Here is a 15,028-nt window from a genome sequence, read left to right as displayed (position 1 = left end):
AGCTTGACCAACTAGAATCGCCCTTAAGGTTACTTAGGATTTTCGGCTATTTTGGGTTGCAAGTGTTTGGCTGATTTTTGCTTAAAAATCTTACATGTGAATACTTCAAAATCATCTATCAAATATGTGACCCTAGGCCCTTATTTATAGAGTTTATGGGAAGGAATTATAATCCTACTAGGATATGGATTTATTAATTAGAATCCTAATAGAACTCTAAATAATGAATTTAATCTTTTAGGATTAGGATTTAATCAATGCACGAATTCCGATAGGATTAGGATCCGTTACGAACACGAGCACACGCACACGCATACACGCCCGTACGCAGGCCTTGCGGCCCACGCCGAGCGCACAGCGCATGCGGCCTAGCAGCCCATGAGCTTCGTGCGCGCCTGCCAGTGCTTGGTTGGGCCTGGCCTTGCGCTGGACCTGGCCGAGCACTTGGCGTGTGGCTTGCTGGGCGTTGGCCTAGCCTCGTGATGGGCCTTCGTCTAGCAAGCCTCGCCCGATGCTAGTTCGTACGATACACTTTCCGATTAAATTCCCGATTCCGGAATTCATTTCCGATACGAACAATATTTAATATTTCCGATTCCGGAATTAATTTCCGTTTTGAACAAATATTTAATATTTCTGTGTCCGGAATTATTTTCCGATTCCGATAATATTTCCGATTCTGGCAATATTTCCGTTTCCGACAATATTTCCGTTTCCGGCAATATTTCCGATTCCGGCAATATTTCCATTTCCATTGATATTTTCCGATACGTACCATGTTTCCGTTTCCGGCAACATCTACGACTTGGATAATATTTATATTTTCGATACGATCCATATTTCCGTTTCCGGCAATATCATCGTTTCCGTAGTATTCATTTGCTTGCCTTTGACGATCTTAGCTCCCACTGAAACCAAGATCCGTCGATTCTGAATATCCATAGATGGAGTATTTAATGCCATTAAATACTTGATCCGTTTACGTACTATTTGTGTGACCCTACGGGTTTAGTCAAGAGTAAGCTGTGGATTAATATTATTAATTCCACTTGAACTGAAGCGGCCTCTAGCTAGGCATTCAGCTCACTTGATCTCACTGAATTATTAACTTGTTAATTAATACTGAACCGCATTTATTAGACTTAACATTATATGCATACTTGGAACAAGGGCATTATTTCCTTCAGGGTGGGTTTATGAAATTATCTGTTTAATAGGATGGTGGGTCATAGGGTAAATTAGATATATTATTTAATTAGATGGTGGGGTTGATAAGTTACTAAAAATGACAGGTGTATCTCTTAAATAAATACGACCGGAAAAATACATCCTTTAAATAAATACGGAGGGAGTACATTACTACACCTTTATAAAACTATACCGCTCTCTCTCCTCAATTTCCTCTCTCCTCTCTCCTCTCTCTAGCTCCACCGCCTAATTTTTGCCTCCTTCCTCGCCGGCGATCGGTGATTCACTTCGCCATCGCCGGCAAGAGACCTGTGTTTAGCTCGTTTCCCTTGTTTTCTTAGGTTTTTGTTTGCTTTTGTCGGCCGATCGGTGCTCTCGAAGGTTCTCAGGCCCGGTTTCACCTACCGTTAGCGGCGGCCGGTTTGATTTTGTGCGGTGGTTTTCAATCGGCATCGGGGATCTGGTGCTTCTCACTGCCAATCTCTTTTGTAGAAGATTAGGATCGTTCTGGTATGGTTTTATCGCTCCTTCTCTTCTCCCTTAGTGTGTTTTTTGTAGATTTTGGTTCCCTGTTAGCGGATTGTGTTTGTTTTGGAGTTCTTAGTATGTTTGTGTGGTATCTTCGTCTTGGATTTCCCGTGATTCTTTCTGGTTGGGTTTGGTGTATAAGGGTTTCTTTGGGCGTTGTTCGAATTTGGGGTTTTGAGTTTTTAATTAAACTCGGTGGGCTTATGAGCATGTCTGAAGGGTGGAAAGTGCTGACGTTTGTTCTGGGTTTGCGGTGGCAAGTGTTTGGTCCCTCTGGCTGGTGTAGTTATAGTCGGGAATGTGGGTTTCCTAAGAAGTGGTTTGGTTGGTTTTTCTTAGGAGTTTGGTTGTTTAATTGGCTTGAAAAGATTCAAAGTGTGGAATCTCGAGTCATAGTCCTACTTTCAGGGTTTTGGTTTGTCGTGAGGATTGTGTTTGTTGTGCTTGTTGTGGGTCGTGTGTCAGATGGGGTTGGCTCAATGTTAGTCAGTTTCATCCCGGTCTTGGTGATGGCGTCTGTCATTGCTGTTAAAATATTAATCTTGAAAGAGGCTCCCCAACTTCAATGTTTGGGGCAAGCAAAGCCCTCCAGTTTCTTGTATTCTCTTGTTTGGGGAATACAGGATGTCCTGCACTTTGTTGCAGGTAAGTCCATCGAGGAGTCAATAAGGAAGGTGTCTCCCTTGGCAAGATCTCAAGACTTCCAGGATGAGCAGTTAATTTTTGGTCCCTGGGAGTGGACAAAAATGGTTCAGTGAGTGTCTCGCATGGTGCGGCATTCCAGTGCAATCTCTCGACATCCTCCATCAAAGTGTAGTTATGTTGCTTTCGCTTGGTATAAAGCCCGGTTCCAGCATCATTGTCCCTACTTTGCTCGTTTGCAAGTGGCCCTTAGTATACACCCTTTGAAATACTTGGGAGGAGCTTTGGTAAGTTTTTTGTTTTGCAAGGTTCGAGTTCGTGTTAAGAGCTCCGATGTCTCTTGGCTTTGGTCTTGCAATCCGGTGGTTGGGTTCTTACTTCTTGTAATATTATTTCATGTTGTGGTGTGTATGATGTTTGTTTTTAGCTTTTCTAGTGATAGGTTGTAATTTGTCCTTCTTTTAATGAACTCCTTATAAAAAAAATAAAAATGAATAAATACTACACCTTTATGTCCACGTGGATCGCGTGTCCTTCCTCCTCCTTCAAACACTTAGCAAGTAAGGCATCCGATCGTGCTCGTAGTCAAAAACCAACATCTCCCACCTACGAAGAAGAAAGAGAAAATCAAAATCAGGAGAAAATGGGCTTACAATGGATGATCCTCACCTACGCAGTTGCAGCAGAGGCCGCCATTTTTCTTCTCATCTCACTTCCTTCACCAAAGGTTCTCAAAACTCGTCTGGTTTCCTTAATCTCTCTTATCCTTCAGCCGTTAATGTTCATCGTCCCTTTCGCCGCTTTTCAGCTTCTCGGTATCACCTCTTTCTCTCTCCCCTTCCCCATTTCTTTTCTCGTTTGCGATGTCGAATTCAATTTTCTATTTTGATTTTCAGATATTTACTGGAAGTATGAGCACCGATTGACGTGTACTTCTGAGATCTGTACTGCCACTGAAAGAGATCGCTATGAGAAATCGGTAATTTTTGTTTTGTTGTTGATTGTCTAGGGTTTACTTACGTGTCTTAATTTTGTGCAATTTAATTTCTAATTTTTGTTGGATTTATTATTATCATGATTATTTACTGTCGGCAGATTAATTGCTCCTATCATCCAATGTTTAGGATTAATGGGGTGGTTTAATTGCCATAGTTTTCCTTTTGATATTGTTGTTTGTTGGAGTTAATTGCTCCAAACTTGACTTATTTATAACATTGTTAATCAGAAAAGCTTGGTGTTGATTCCCCGGTAGTTATAATGATGGATTTGAGGTTTTGTTATGGCGGTGATGATACTGCATTGTTGAAAGACTCAAAATAGAGCGGAGAGGCTGAGCCTAGGGGTATTATTAGGGTCTTAACAATATATTTGGCACTCCATTTGTTAGTTGCAATATTAGAGTCAATTTTCATTAGTTTTATAGAGCCGAATTTGTTGCGAGTGAGCCATTTATACGAAGGCATGTTACTAGTTGTGACTGGCTGTGTGTGAAGGACTGAAGGTGCTTCTTTGTTCCTTTGTTCATCAAGGATTGATAGTAATAAGATTGAGATGTTATCCCCGATTGAATAATGTGTAGGATTACTAGGATATCAGTTTTCCAGATTTGAAGAAGAAGCTGCAAATTTGATAAATGAATATAAACTTGGCTATGGTCCTCTACCCACTTTCTTGTGGCCTATTTAGCTATCTCGATTCATGAAAAATAACCTTTGATTTTGAAGATTTTGTGTTGCTGAGGAGTATTAAGTCATCATATTTTCTATTTTAGTATTGTTTTTGGGAGGTACATTCCTTGTGTTGCTGAATTTTGGCCTTGTTGCAAGGTGTGTGATTAGTATTTTATTTTAAGCTATTCGACGTCTATTTTCTCAACTCGGTCCCCGTCTTTGCCCAATTTTTTTGTCTTTTCCCTTCAAAATGGCTGTTCTATCTCCTATTTTCTTGTCTGTCTTTCAGCTTATTCCTTTTTAATATTCCCTCCATTTCCCTATTCTAACCTTGGTCTCGCGTATATTCATAAATTCATCTCTTCTCTCAAAAGGAGTCAAAACCTACTACCTCTCCTCAGTCTTTGTCAAGCTGGTATCAGGCAGTCAAGGACTACTACACTAACCATGATGTTGCTAGTGTCTTACAAAAAATGAATAGGTATATGAGGATGCTATGTTTTAGAGAATTTCTGTCAAGGAAAAGGAATTTTCTTGCTAAGCGTGGGATAATTGTAGCGGATACAAAAGGATAAGTTTGAGGAATGTAAAGTAGTTTTATGTTGAAGTGAATTGGCTGAGAATTTATAAAGAACTTACCATCTCCTCTTTTCCTTTAATATTTTTCTCGTTTTCTTCTCGCCTCTCACCCCTCCCTTCTACAGATCTACTATGTTCCTATGTCAATAATAGAGTCCAAGTTCTGTTTTCACTATAGCTGCTGCCTGCTTGTAAAAAAATCCATACATCACCTTGACTACTGCTACATACAATTCATTACTGCCATGTTTACTTTATAGGCAAAACCAAGGTCATTTCAGCTTTTAGTGGTTGGGAAAGAAAAAAATGTTTGCTCTATTTGCTGTTGCTGGACTGAGGTGAAACCTCTAAATATGCAGATAAATCAGGCTCATAAACCTCTAAATATGCCGCCATTAATATTAAGTAGGCTCATAAATCAGTTGCTGATTCTCAAGTTCATTCATTCATGACCATCATATTGACCAACAACAATCACCTAATTTATTGATATTGATCTTTCTTCAAAAGGAGAGGAGATATAGCTGGCGGAGAAAGGGGCTGGGGGTAGGGGGTAGGGACAACAGAACACTGGGATCATTGGGAAAGCTCTCTTTGATATGCAGCCAATTCGTTCTTTGATGATATCAGATTCAATGCTGGACTTAAATAGGCAACGACTAAAGCTGGAAAATGAGATTAAAAATATTACATATGGAGTAAGATGAGAAAGCTAACATATCATGAAATAAGTTATTTAAGATCTTTCAGTAATTAAATACAACAACAAAGATCCTTGGAAGAATGTTGGCATCAATGACCTGAGCAGAAAACTCAGCTTGAATATAGTTTGTGTTCATTTGGGAAAAGAGAGATTCGAGAGAGAGAACGTGGAAACATTATAATAAGGTAGTGAAAAGTGCCTCCGAAACTGTTGCCAGGCTGCCAGCTTGCTTAAATACGGCTTCTTCAGTCTGTATTACTCGTCACTTGAAGCATTACCTCAGCTATGTTACACAAGACTCTTCAATGTACAACAAAAACTCGTGTTAGATCCTCTACACTCCGACATTGATATGGACACTTAAGCACTTCTTTTTGGGATACAATCCACTTGGGCACGCACACGTGTCCATAATTAGTACCCGAGTCTAACATAAAGCTAAAGAGAAATCCATAGATTAGAAGCATAAAGAGTTATGTAGTTTTTGGGCAATGGTGTATTAGTTGAATCTTGAATCTGTCTTAAGCATTTATTTGTAGTGCCCACTTGATTTGGATTTATGAATGCATGCCAACTCTAGGCTGCCTATATTTCTTTCTCTGTAAATTTTAACTGTGGCATCTATTTCTCGTGACAGATCTACAAATCTCAGAGGAATGTGCTGCTTTGTTCTGCAGCCTGTCTTCTCTACTGGTATGTGTGCAAAAATAATGAACTCTTAGGTACCCTTTGCTGAATAATTTTGTAGCTTGATTATTTTTGTGTATATTGGATGTATTCTAGGTGCATCTACCGCGTGTGCAAATATAACAAGGATATTGAAAACCTGGAAGAAGTTGAAAAGAGATACAAGAAGCTGTAAATTTCCTCGGCATTCACTTTCGACAGCTATGGAGATTTGAAACTAGTACGGCTGTTTAAAGTCAGGATACACTTGAGCTCAGTCAGGATGACCTTCTTATTGTCTTTCTTTGTGCTTTTTGTTGTTGCTGTTTATAGTGTCTCTTATACTATGAAAACAATCTATGTGAACTCTGAAGACTGCTGGCATGTTCGCCGGAACTTTCTGAGAAATTAAGATTATTGGAGGTTCTTTATTTATTATTGTCAATTTGACATATGTGCATTGTGCAAATGTTGGAATACAAAGATGGGATACTAGATTACAAGACTTGATAAATGTGAGTGAAGAGCCCTACAATATATTTCATCACTACTCATATAGCTAAACTTCTATTTAAATTTAAAATAAATAAAAAGAAGTGAACTTATTTCTCTTTCCTTTGCCAGTGTTATTTACGAATTACAAGAAACTTGTTACAAAAATGCCACAATCCTTTGTAAAAAGGAAGATTGCCAAAGTAAATTGTTTGGTGCTCATAAATTGTATTTGTAAGTTATCTACACTCTTATATTATCTGAAATTTTATCTGAATTTAATTTATCTGAACTTTTAATTGAACTTACTTGAACTTATCTAGACTTATTTTGTCTGAAATAAATCAAACAAAACCTTATTGTAAACGCTTCATTGTCATTGTAGCACAATATAAAAATTTGGCCAATTCAGGGAGATTGATTAAACCAGTATGTGTTTGTGATAAAGCACATAGATTATACTTCCTCCGATTCTTTTTAATTGCAACACTCAAGCTTGAACAATTATTATATTTAATTACTAATAAGTAAAAAATTAATTTTCGCAAAATATACTTTAAACTGAATCTAACGAGACTCCACACGAATATGTTTTTCCTAAAGTATAGATCATCGAAAATAAATAAAGTAGATTTTATGAATAGTGCAAAAATCAAAGTGTTGCAACAATTTTAGAGAGGAGGAAGTAATCTTGTAACCCTAAAGATTGAACACAGAGTACTGTATATCATAAAATGTACTTCGTATACAGTACTACAGTACGTACTAGTATTAAAAGTAAAAGAAGTGTACACCATCTGGTATTATTATTCACTTTCCACCAGAGCGGAATGAGAAGGCATGCTAATTTGATAATTAGATAGTCCAGAAAATAATAACTGTGCATTTTTGACAATGTTAAAGGTTGATTGTTTCCCGTTTCTATCTTCCTTTGATGATCCCTTTCCTTCTATACATTTGATAATGTACTTTTGCATGCTCAAACCAAAGCACCTCCCAACTGCATACAGATTAATCAATAAAAATCACTTAATTTCAAGCTACAGAATTTTCACCAGAAACTCAGACAAGCGAATAAGCAATTCATTCAGATGCAATCGGTAGAGAGGAACAAACGAATCACCATAACAAGTTTCAACATAATACATTGTCCTGAATACCTTAAAACAAGAAAGTAAAGAAAGCCAGATTTCTCGAGAGCAGGGGATTAAACAAAAGAAAAAGATATGTACCAAACTAGCTAGTCACTTATACACCAATCAGAGCTGAAATGTCCTGAATTCCCTACTGAGTAAATTGCAGTTACACTTAAATCAAGGGCATAATTAACTTTTCATGCCTTGTTACAGCAAGCTAAGCTATTAACGAAATTGCGATTGGGTTTCAATATTTGATCCCAGGGATAATTGTAAGCCTACCATTTAATTTTAGTTTATTCATCTAGCACTTGCGTTGTTCATTACTTATGTTTTGTTTGAGCTAGGAACCTTTTTGCATATCTCGAGGTAAATATATACGGAGACACAGAGTAGTTTTCACAAATCATCTATTGTCTAAATATTTTGCAAGATCATCATCCATCTATCCAAGTAAGCGTCTGCTTGTTAAAATGCAAGGTGTGTCTCATCGTATTACCAAAACCTTAACAGTTAACACCCTCTCCCACCTAGGTATAAAAATTTCAGACGTATTTAGTCAAAATTTCAGAGGCTATTTCTTTTTTCCCAAAGAACATAATTTCACAGTCCTATTTCAAAACACCAATTTAGCAAGAAAAGGCTTACTTGGTAAAGATTAGTTGGAAACCATGCTTTCAGTTTCCTGCACAAACCCATCTCCTGTCCAGTCTTTGTCAGATGCCAAACCTTTTCTGGTAGCTTTTCTTTTCTGTATAGCTTCCTGCTGCATTCGTACCAGTTCTGTGTGTGTTGTGAAGTATGGTAAAGAAGCACTGTGGAGAGAAACAAACGAAATTAGAGACATACTAACTAAACCCCGCAAAAGAAATTATAAACTCTAGACTATACCCTCGAAAATCTTCTATCGACGAGAAATTATGCATTCTCATGAAATCCTTTAGCTCAGAGCATAGCTTCTTCACATGACCATACCCATGCATCATGACTCCTGTACAAACCTGAAAGATGAAATCATAGGTGTTTTAGTGTTGTACACAATTTTGTTTCAGTAAATACATCTAGATTTTTGGTTAGAAATGAATATTTGTCTCTTTGCTGAATGTTTGTAGGCAAAATATCCATACAGGTAGGTCCTAAATGTATTATTTCAACCATGGAATCATAAAAAGTACATTCCACTGTCTCCTTGTCAGAATCGTTTCCGTTACCATTTTGTCAAATATGCAGGACTAAATGATTATGACATCAACCTATAAGTAACAGGACATCTAATCATAGAAGAGGGTCATCAGAAAAATATATTTAGATGGTAAAAGGTTATTGAGAAGGTTGTACCTGAACAGTATTTGCTCCAAGCAGAATAAATTCAGCAGCATCACCTCCAGTCTCAACACCTCCAATTCCAGACAAGGAATGTTCAGGACTAAATTCTTCCTGCATCATCTTTGCAATGCTCATCACTTTTGCAAGTGCAATAGGACGAACTGCCTTTGAAGAATATCCGCCAGGGGTTGAGTATCTGTTGGTAAAAATTTGACAATTAAGTTTTTAAATCAAATTAAATTTTGTTATTGGAAATCAATTTCTGTCGCATAACGCAAAAAATCTTACCCCTCGACACAGGGTTCAGGGCGTAGGGTAGTGAGATTGATTCCCATAACACTCTCAATTGTATTGATAGCAGCAATTCCTTCACATCCTGATTTAAGTGCCACCCTTGCTGGCTATATATCCGTGAAAAGATTTATTAGAATATTAGCACCGGGCATAAAGCACAGTCAACAAGCGTATATTCCATTCGTCCCTAGCTAATAGGCCAATTTAGTTTGGGGTAATTTCAAGTAATTAGCTGAAATGACAAAACTATCATTCGGTAGTTGAATGTTAGATCAACTTTCCAATTTAGTACTCCATATTGATCAACTAGTAATAAAGGAAAGTTCAATGTAAACATAATAAACTTAAAAGGTGGTTTATTCTTATGAGACAAAATACATTTGAAATATGGCCTATTACTTTGAAACGAAGATAGTACCAGAGTAAAACTACACACACCGTTGAAAGGTATAGAGCAATATATAACCAACCTCTCTGATATCAGTAATGTTTGGGGTCATCTTTGCCCACACTGGAACAGTAGCTTTAGCATTTATCCAACCACTAATCTCCTCCATCAATGCACAATCCTTTCCTACAGCAGCACCCATCTTACGCTCTGGCATACCATGAGGGCATGAGAAATTGATTTCAATTGCATCCTGCAGAGGAAAAATTATATTTTATAAATTAGCCTCTGCTGTACAATGATTACATTAATGTGTAAATTCCAAATCAAGGTATGACGGATGAAATATTAGTAATATTACAATCCCAGTTTGCTCGACTCGGTCAACAAGCTCCTCCCATGCAGCTCTGTCATATTCTTCCATGATTGAAGCAATCAAAATTCTATCAGGATATTCTTCCTTCAACTGCTTAAATTCTTTCAACATAGTTTCAAGAGGTCGATCACTAATGAGCTCGATGTTTTCCCATCCAATTATTTGTCCTTTTGCGGAACCGTTAACTCCAGCTTTTAAGCGTGCATAGCGTGGAGTTACATTTATTACTTTTGCAGCATCCAATGAAACCTATACAAAATGACAATCCTCAGCTAAGAAATTGCATTCAAACAAGTATCAACAATAACAACCAAGTATAAATCTCATCGAGCGAAAGGAAGGTCCAGAAGTGTCAAACAAGCATCGCAATCTCTTAAACCTCCCTATAACAGTTCACCCTCAAAAGAAGTTCCTAAAATGTACTGTATAATTTTGTTAAGAGAGATATAATGCAAGTTTGCCTTCTTTTCTTTCTCTGATTCGATGCATCAAGTCATACAACTGGTAGTGAGTTTCCTTTCCTAAAAATATCCAAACCTTGTCTTTAATTGATTAAATATTTCACAATAGTCGAATGCTAGTATTGACTTAAATAAATCAAAACTTCAATATTATTGTTCAGTTTCTTTAGGTTTGGTCTTCCCTGCAACTGAAGAGTTACGTTTCTTCAGTCTTCACCCTTCATAGAAGTTGGGAGTTATGTGAATACTGATGCTTTACATAAGATTATGGAGTGGCTCTGATACGATTATGGAGGACTTGAGTTAAGCTTCTTAGGAACGACGTATGGGAATTGGATTGGTAATCCTAATCCAACAGAAGTGGTTTGTTTGGTGGCTTGGCCTTCAGAGATCAATCTAGAATTAATATCCTTGTGTGTTTTAGCGTGCTAATGTTCACATCAGCCTCCCTTGGTTTGGAAATCAACAACAGCTCATTTTTCTGTGCTGGTTTTCTCTGTTACAGGGTGTATCCCTTTATTTGGAAATCAAGAAAAGTTCATTTTCTATGTCAGAAAATTAAAAAGAATTGAAGACTTCAATTGAACACTTTAATACTTTATGCCTATAACTTGCTCCTTAAGCAGAATTTTCAATATTTCAATAGCCACTCTCATAACTCAAGACACCGGCCTCAACCAATGCTATAATTTAGGATCTCACGATCCCTGGTTCTTACAGATTCATTCAATATTTACATCACTGAAGATAATCACTTGCAAGAGACACAATATTTGACTTGAAACTAAACACTTCACGTGAATTTCAAACTCTGAATTTCACAAGCACAAGCTCATACCGGAAACACATTAACATATTTGTCAGCACTTTTACCAGCCAATTGTAATAAAAAAAATCACTAACATAGTGTTTTTATCTTATTTTGTAATGAACTAGATCAACTGTCTCACTAAGTTCTCCTCTACTTCTTAATCATGAACAGTTAGCACATCAAGGTGGTGCACCATTTTTACTGGGCTTCCAATTGAAACCTATTACATTGAATCTCCAATATGGCAGATGAGCCTGACATACTCACTCCTTGCTTAAGGTGGGAAGGATACATACAGGGGTAATGTTGTTGTACGTAGTATCTGTTGGCAGTATCAAAAGGTCACAGCGATGCAAGGATTTGATACAATATCCAAAATCTTAAGTAAGGCTTTATCATAATTAGGATTAACCACTTGTAGATCGTGCTTACGAAATTCAGAGGGAAAAGCAGATAAATTGATAAGAGTGCCTCTTGAAACTGACTATTAAGCTAAACTGGCGGATCCAGGAATTTACAAATGGGGGGTCCAATTTTTTTTTATTTCTCATATTTGCTTTTTAGGGGTTAAAGTGAAAGATATGTAGTCAAAATATTACAAACGCCATAACAAAATCAGGGGGAGATTTATATCATTGGAGGATTTATTGTCTTTTCATAACAATAAAACTCAAAACCTAGTCTAAATTACAACAATAACTTGACGCGATTTCAATAAAAAAAAATGAGTGTATAAGACGAATTTTCATGCTTTGAACTTTGAAGGAGATTTAAGTTATAACAATGGTCGTTGAACATCACACAACGACACTAATAACAAATGGAACATCATTCTCAATGCTTATGGTGCGTTAAGGTATTATATAATTAGGCTTCTAAATAGTTCAAAGAAACATGCAACAAATAAGTCTATAAAAAGCAACAAAATAAAAAAGAAAGTGATAAAGAAAAAACGACCAACAAAGAGAAAGTAAAATAACAAAAATAAAACCATGAAAAATAAATGAAAAAAAAGTTTCTTTTAATGAGATTTGAACCTGGGTCCTCTATTTAACATTTTGATGAAGCAACCAGTAAGCTACAGGCATATTTCGTTTTCTTTAGTGTTAGTTAATTACATTATATATTAATTATTTTATTTTAAGTGCAATTAATTACTTCCATAACAATTTAACAGTTTTTTTTTATAAAAAAAGGGGTCCCTTTGAACCCCTCTGGAACCATGTAGGTCCGCCCTAAACACCCAAACAAATGCTTGTCATTTGAGTGCAACAGCAATGAACTTACCATTTATGACAGCATGTAACAAAGGAACGGCTTATGGCAATAACATTTTCACAAACTCCTTGTGCATCTCAATTGGCTTTTCAAATTTGTGATGAAAAGGTTGATTTACTTTCGGAGATGCAAGTCTAAACTTGCTCTTAGGAAGCTTTTCTATTACGATCACTACTGCCAACTAACACCGTGTTAGACTTAAAACTGTGGAGGTTTACATAGATGATTTTGAGAAGCATAATACTGAAAACCCATGTAACAAAGTGTCTACGTTACTACTACTCCCATATGGAATGTATTAGCATTAGCATTAGCATTAGCATACATGTACTATTAGACAAATACCATTGTTACTATAAACCTAGGACTATGGTGTCTCTGGGACCAAACTTGTATCCCCAAGATCCCCCATTTTATATGCAAAAGCTGACCTTGGTCTTGCTTATCTGAAACTCGGACTAGCTAGTTTGGCATAGCTAGGGATGGCAATTCATCAAAAAAGAATTCTAACTCCAAATCCCATTTTAAAACTACAACTTGGATTCAGACTCAAACCCCACTTCGACAATCAAGGTTTGAAAGTTATTTAGGCACCATTCCAAAATATCAACTAACTTAGCCGGTTAAACTACTAGAGATGGCATGCACAAGGTATCAGGTTCTATAAAGCCAATAAGTTCCAATCAGGTCTATATGTAATCACGTCTGATCAGGTCCAACAAGTTTTAGTCAGGTTATATAAGGCCAATAAGTTCCAATCAGGTCTATAGGTAATCACTTCTCAGGTTCTATAAGGCCAATAAGTTCCAATCGGGTCTATAGGTAATCACGTCTCGGATTCTATAAGGCCAATAAATTCCAATCGGGTCTATATGTAATCACGTCTCAAATTCTATAAGACCAATAAGTTCCAATCGGGTCTATATGTAATCACGTCTCAGGTTCTATAAGGCCAATATGTAATCAGGTCACCCCTAAGTTGGAATCCAGTCTACATCATTTCTTAAATAGTTAAATGAATCTAATTTAATATCAATTGAGGATCCCTAAGATAAAATCATAAAAATAAAACATCTCTTTCATCTTTGACGGGGACCTTGATCATAACAAAATCACCAAAGTAGGTACTAAATTTGACACCCTAATCTTCATCAATACACTACAGAGGATCAATGATCACATCAAAAGCAAATATTTTATGATCATAAATATAGCAGAAAAAATAAAATAATAATAAAAAAGCTCACAGTTTTAGCAATAACAGCACCCCATCCTTCATCGAACGCCTTCTTCATGACAGTGTAGTTAGTCCCGGGAGGGCCCGACCCGATCACAAACGGGTTCGGCATCGTCAAGCCGTTAACCTTGACGCTAAGATCCGGTTCCACCTGGTTGGAGTCGGATGCAAACACCTTGAACCCAACTCGACTCGGTCGGGTTAACCGAGTCGAATTGCGGTGGTGAATGGGCATAATTGGGGTGGTTTTGAGCTGGGTTGTGAGCTTCATTGTCGCCATTGATGAGAGAGAATAAAAGGTTGTCAGAAAGATTGACGAAAGAGGAGTTGTTTTGATTTAACTTTATAGACAAAATTAATTAAAAATATGATAATTGATTTGTTAATTGAGAATGGATAATTGAGAGCTAATTGTTTTGTTTAAGGGATGATTCCTAGAAAGATGTGAGGTGTTTTATTCTTCTGGGGATTACTCCGAGGTGACTCATCAACCGGTTCATTTTACAAAAGAGAAATTGGTGATGGTCTCTGGATTGGTGGCCTCAGGAGGAATTATGTGTGAAAGTGGGTTGTGTCTAAAGTTTGACGTAAGTGAATTGTATTGGTATCGATTAATTTAGTATTGGTAACTAGTATAATACCCGTGCATCAGTTTAGATTAATTTCGAATGAAAATTAAATTATAGTTATTGACAACTGTCATCAATAGTGTTTATAGATGCTCTTCTAACTAAAATTATTATTGGATAGATATGTTATGGCTCCGTCCAATCTCTTATTTTATTTAAGAAAAAAAAAAACACAAATGGTACGTATATAAAATTATTTTCACCATGTTCATCACCCGTGTCAAAAATTAAAGTCATTTACATCCATCATTTACTTAGATAATCATATCCACCTAATACTCAACCAACCATGTATCTTTATACACGATCACTTAACACCCACCTACACAATCTAGTTTATTTAGCTACAGATGACTTCAACGCGGGGCGAGTGCGGAGGATTGGTCACTCCATAACTGTACTTGCTTATCTTGTTCCTATCCTTTCCACCCACGATAAATATGATATTCATCCTCATCGCAAACACAATCTCGATCCCACCCTCGCGGGGCACAAAATAAAACTCATCCCGCTCCTTCACCCACCCTAAAATCTACACCTGCCTCAAGCTCACCCTTGGTCCGACAATTTTTTTTTTGGTATGAATGTTTTGAATTTTAAAACATTGTTCTAGAGTGTTTGGCA

At 37.0% G+C, this 15,028-nt stretch overlaps 2 protein-coding genes across 2 annotated transcripts; one reads left to right on the top strand and one right to left on the bottom strand.

The window, feature by feature from the left end:
- Positions 1-2,907: 2,907 nt before the first annotated feature.
- LOC110779298 (uncharacterized) lies at positions 2,908-6,421 on the top strand. The gene is made up of 4 exons (XM_021983828.2): positions 2,908-3,173; positions 3,255-3,337; positions 5,948-6,003; positions 6,094-6,421. The coding sequence occupies exons 1-4, from the start codon at positions 3,002-3,004 to the stop codon at positions 6,170-6,172; spliced, it is 390 nt and encodes a 129-aa protein (XP_021839520.1). The 5' UTR covers positions 2,908-3,001; the 3' UTR covers positions 6,173-6,421.
- Positions 6,422-7,080: 659 nt separating this feature from the next.
- On the bottom strand, positions 7,081-14,359 carry LOC110779297 (dihydropyrimidine dehydrogenase (NADP(+)), chloroplastic). The gene is made up of 8 exons (XM_021983827.2): positions 13,786-14,359; positions 9,974-10,237; positions 9,695-9,865; positions 9,219-9,331; positions 8,943-9,126; positions 8,496-8,605; positions 8,253-8,419; positions 7,081-7,468 (listed from the first exon to the last, which is right to left on the bottom strand). Exons 1-7 carry the CDS (start codon positions 14,053-14,055, stop codon positions 8,263-8,265), a joined length of 1,269 nt encoding a protein of 422 aa, XP_021839519.1. The 5' UTR covers positions 14,056-14,359; the 3' UTR covers positions 7,081-7,468; positions 8,253-8,262.
- Between the last annotated feature and the right edge of the window lie 669 nt (positions 14,360-15,028).

The sequence above is a fragment of the Spinacia oleracea genome, chromosome 1 (assembly GCF_020520425.1).
Source record: "Spinacia oleracea cultivar Varoflay chromosome 1, BTI_SOV_V1, whole genome shotgun sequence".
In the NCBI taxonomy this organism is placed as follows: Eukaryota; Viridiplantae; Streptophyta; class Magnoliopsida; order Caryophyllales; family Amaranthaceae; genus Spinacia; species Spinacia oleracea.
The sequence above is the reverse complement of the archived record's forward strand: the minus strand, read 5'-3'. Positions and strand labels throughout refer to the sequence as shown.

What these genes read in the sequence shown, in the direction of transcription:
- LOC110779297 (XM_021983827.2), bottom strand. Translation starts at nt 14,055, where the DNA reads ATGGCGACAATGAAGCTCACAACCCAGCTCAAAACCACCCCAATTATG. An exon ending in GTGCTGTTATTGCTAAAACT is followed by an intron (nt 10,238 to 13,785) that starts GTGAGCTTTTTT and finishes CATTTTGTATAG; the next exon opens with GTTTCATTGGATGCTGCAAA. An exon ending in ACATTACTGATATCAGAGAG is followed by an intron (nt 9,332 to 9,694) that starts GTTGGTTATATA and finishes ACGGATATATAG; the next exon opens with CCAGCAAGGGTGGCACTTAA.
- LOC110779298 (XM_021983828.2), top strand. Translation starts at nt 3,002, where the DNA reads ATGGGCTTACAATGGATGATCCTCACCTACGCAGTTGCAGCAGAGGCC. An exon ending in CGCCGCTTTTCAGCTTCTCG is followed by an intron (nt 3,174 to 3,254) that starts GTATCACCTCTT and finishes TTTGATTTTCAG; the next exon opens with ATATTTACTGGAAGTATGAG. An exon ending in GCAGCCTGTCTTCTCTACTG is followed by an intron (nt 6,004 to 6,093) that starts GTATGTGTGCAA and finishes GATGTATTCTAG; the next exon opens with GTGCATCTACCGCGTGTGCA.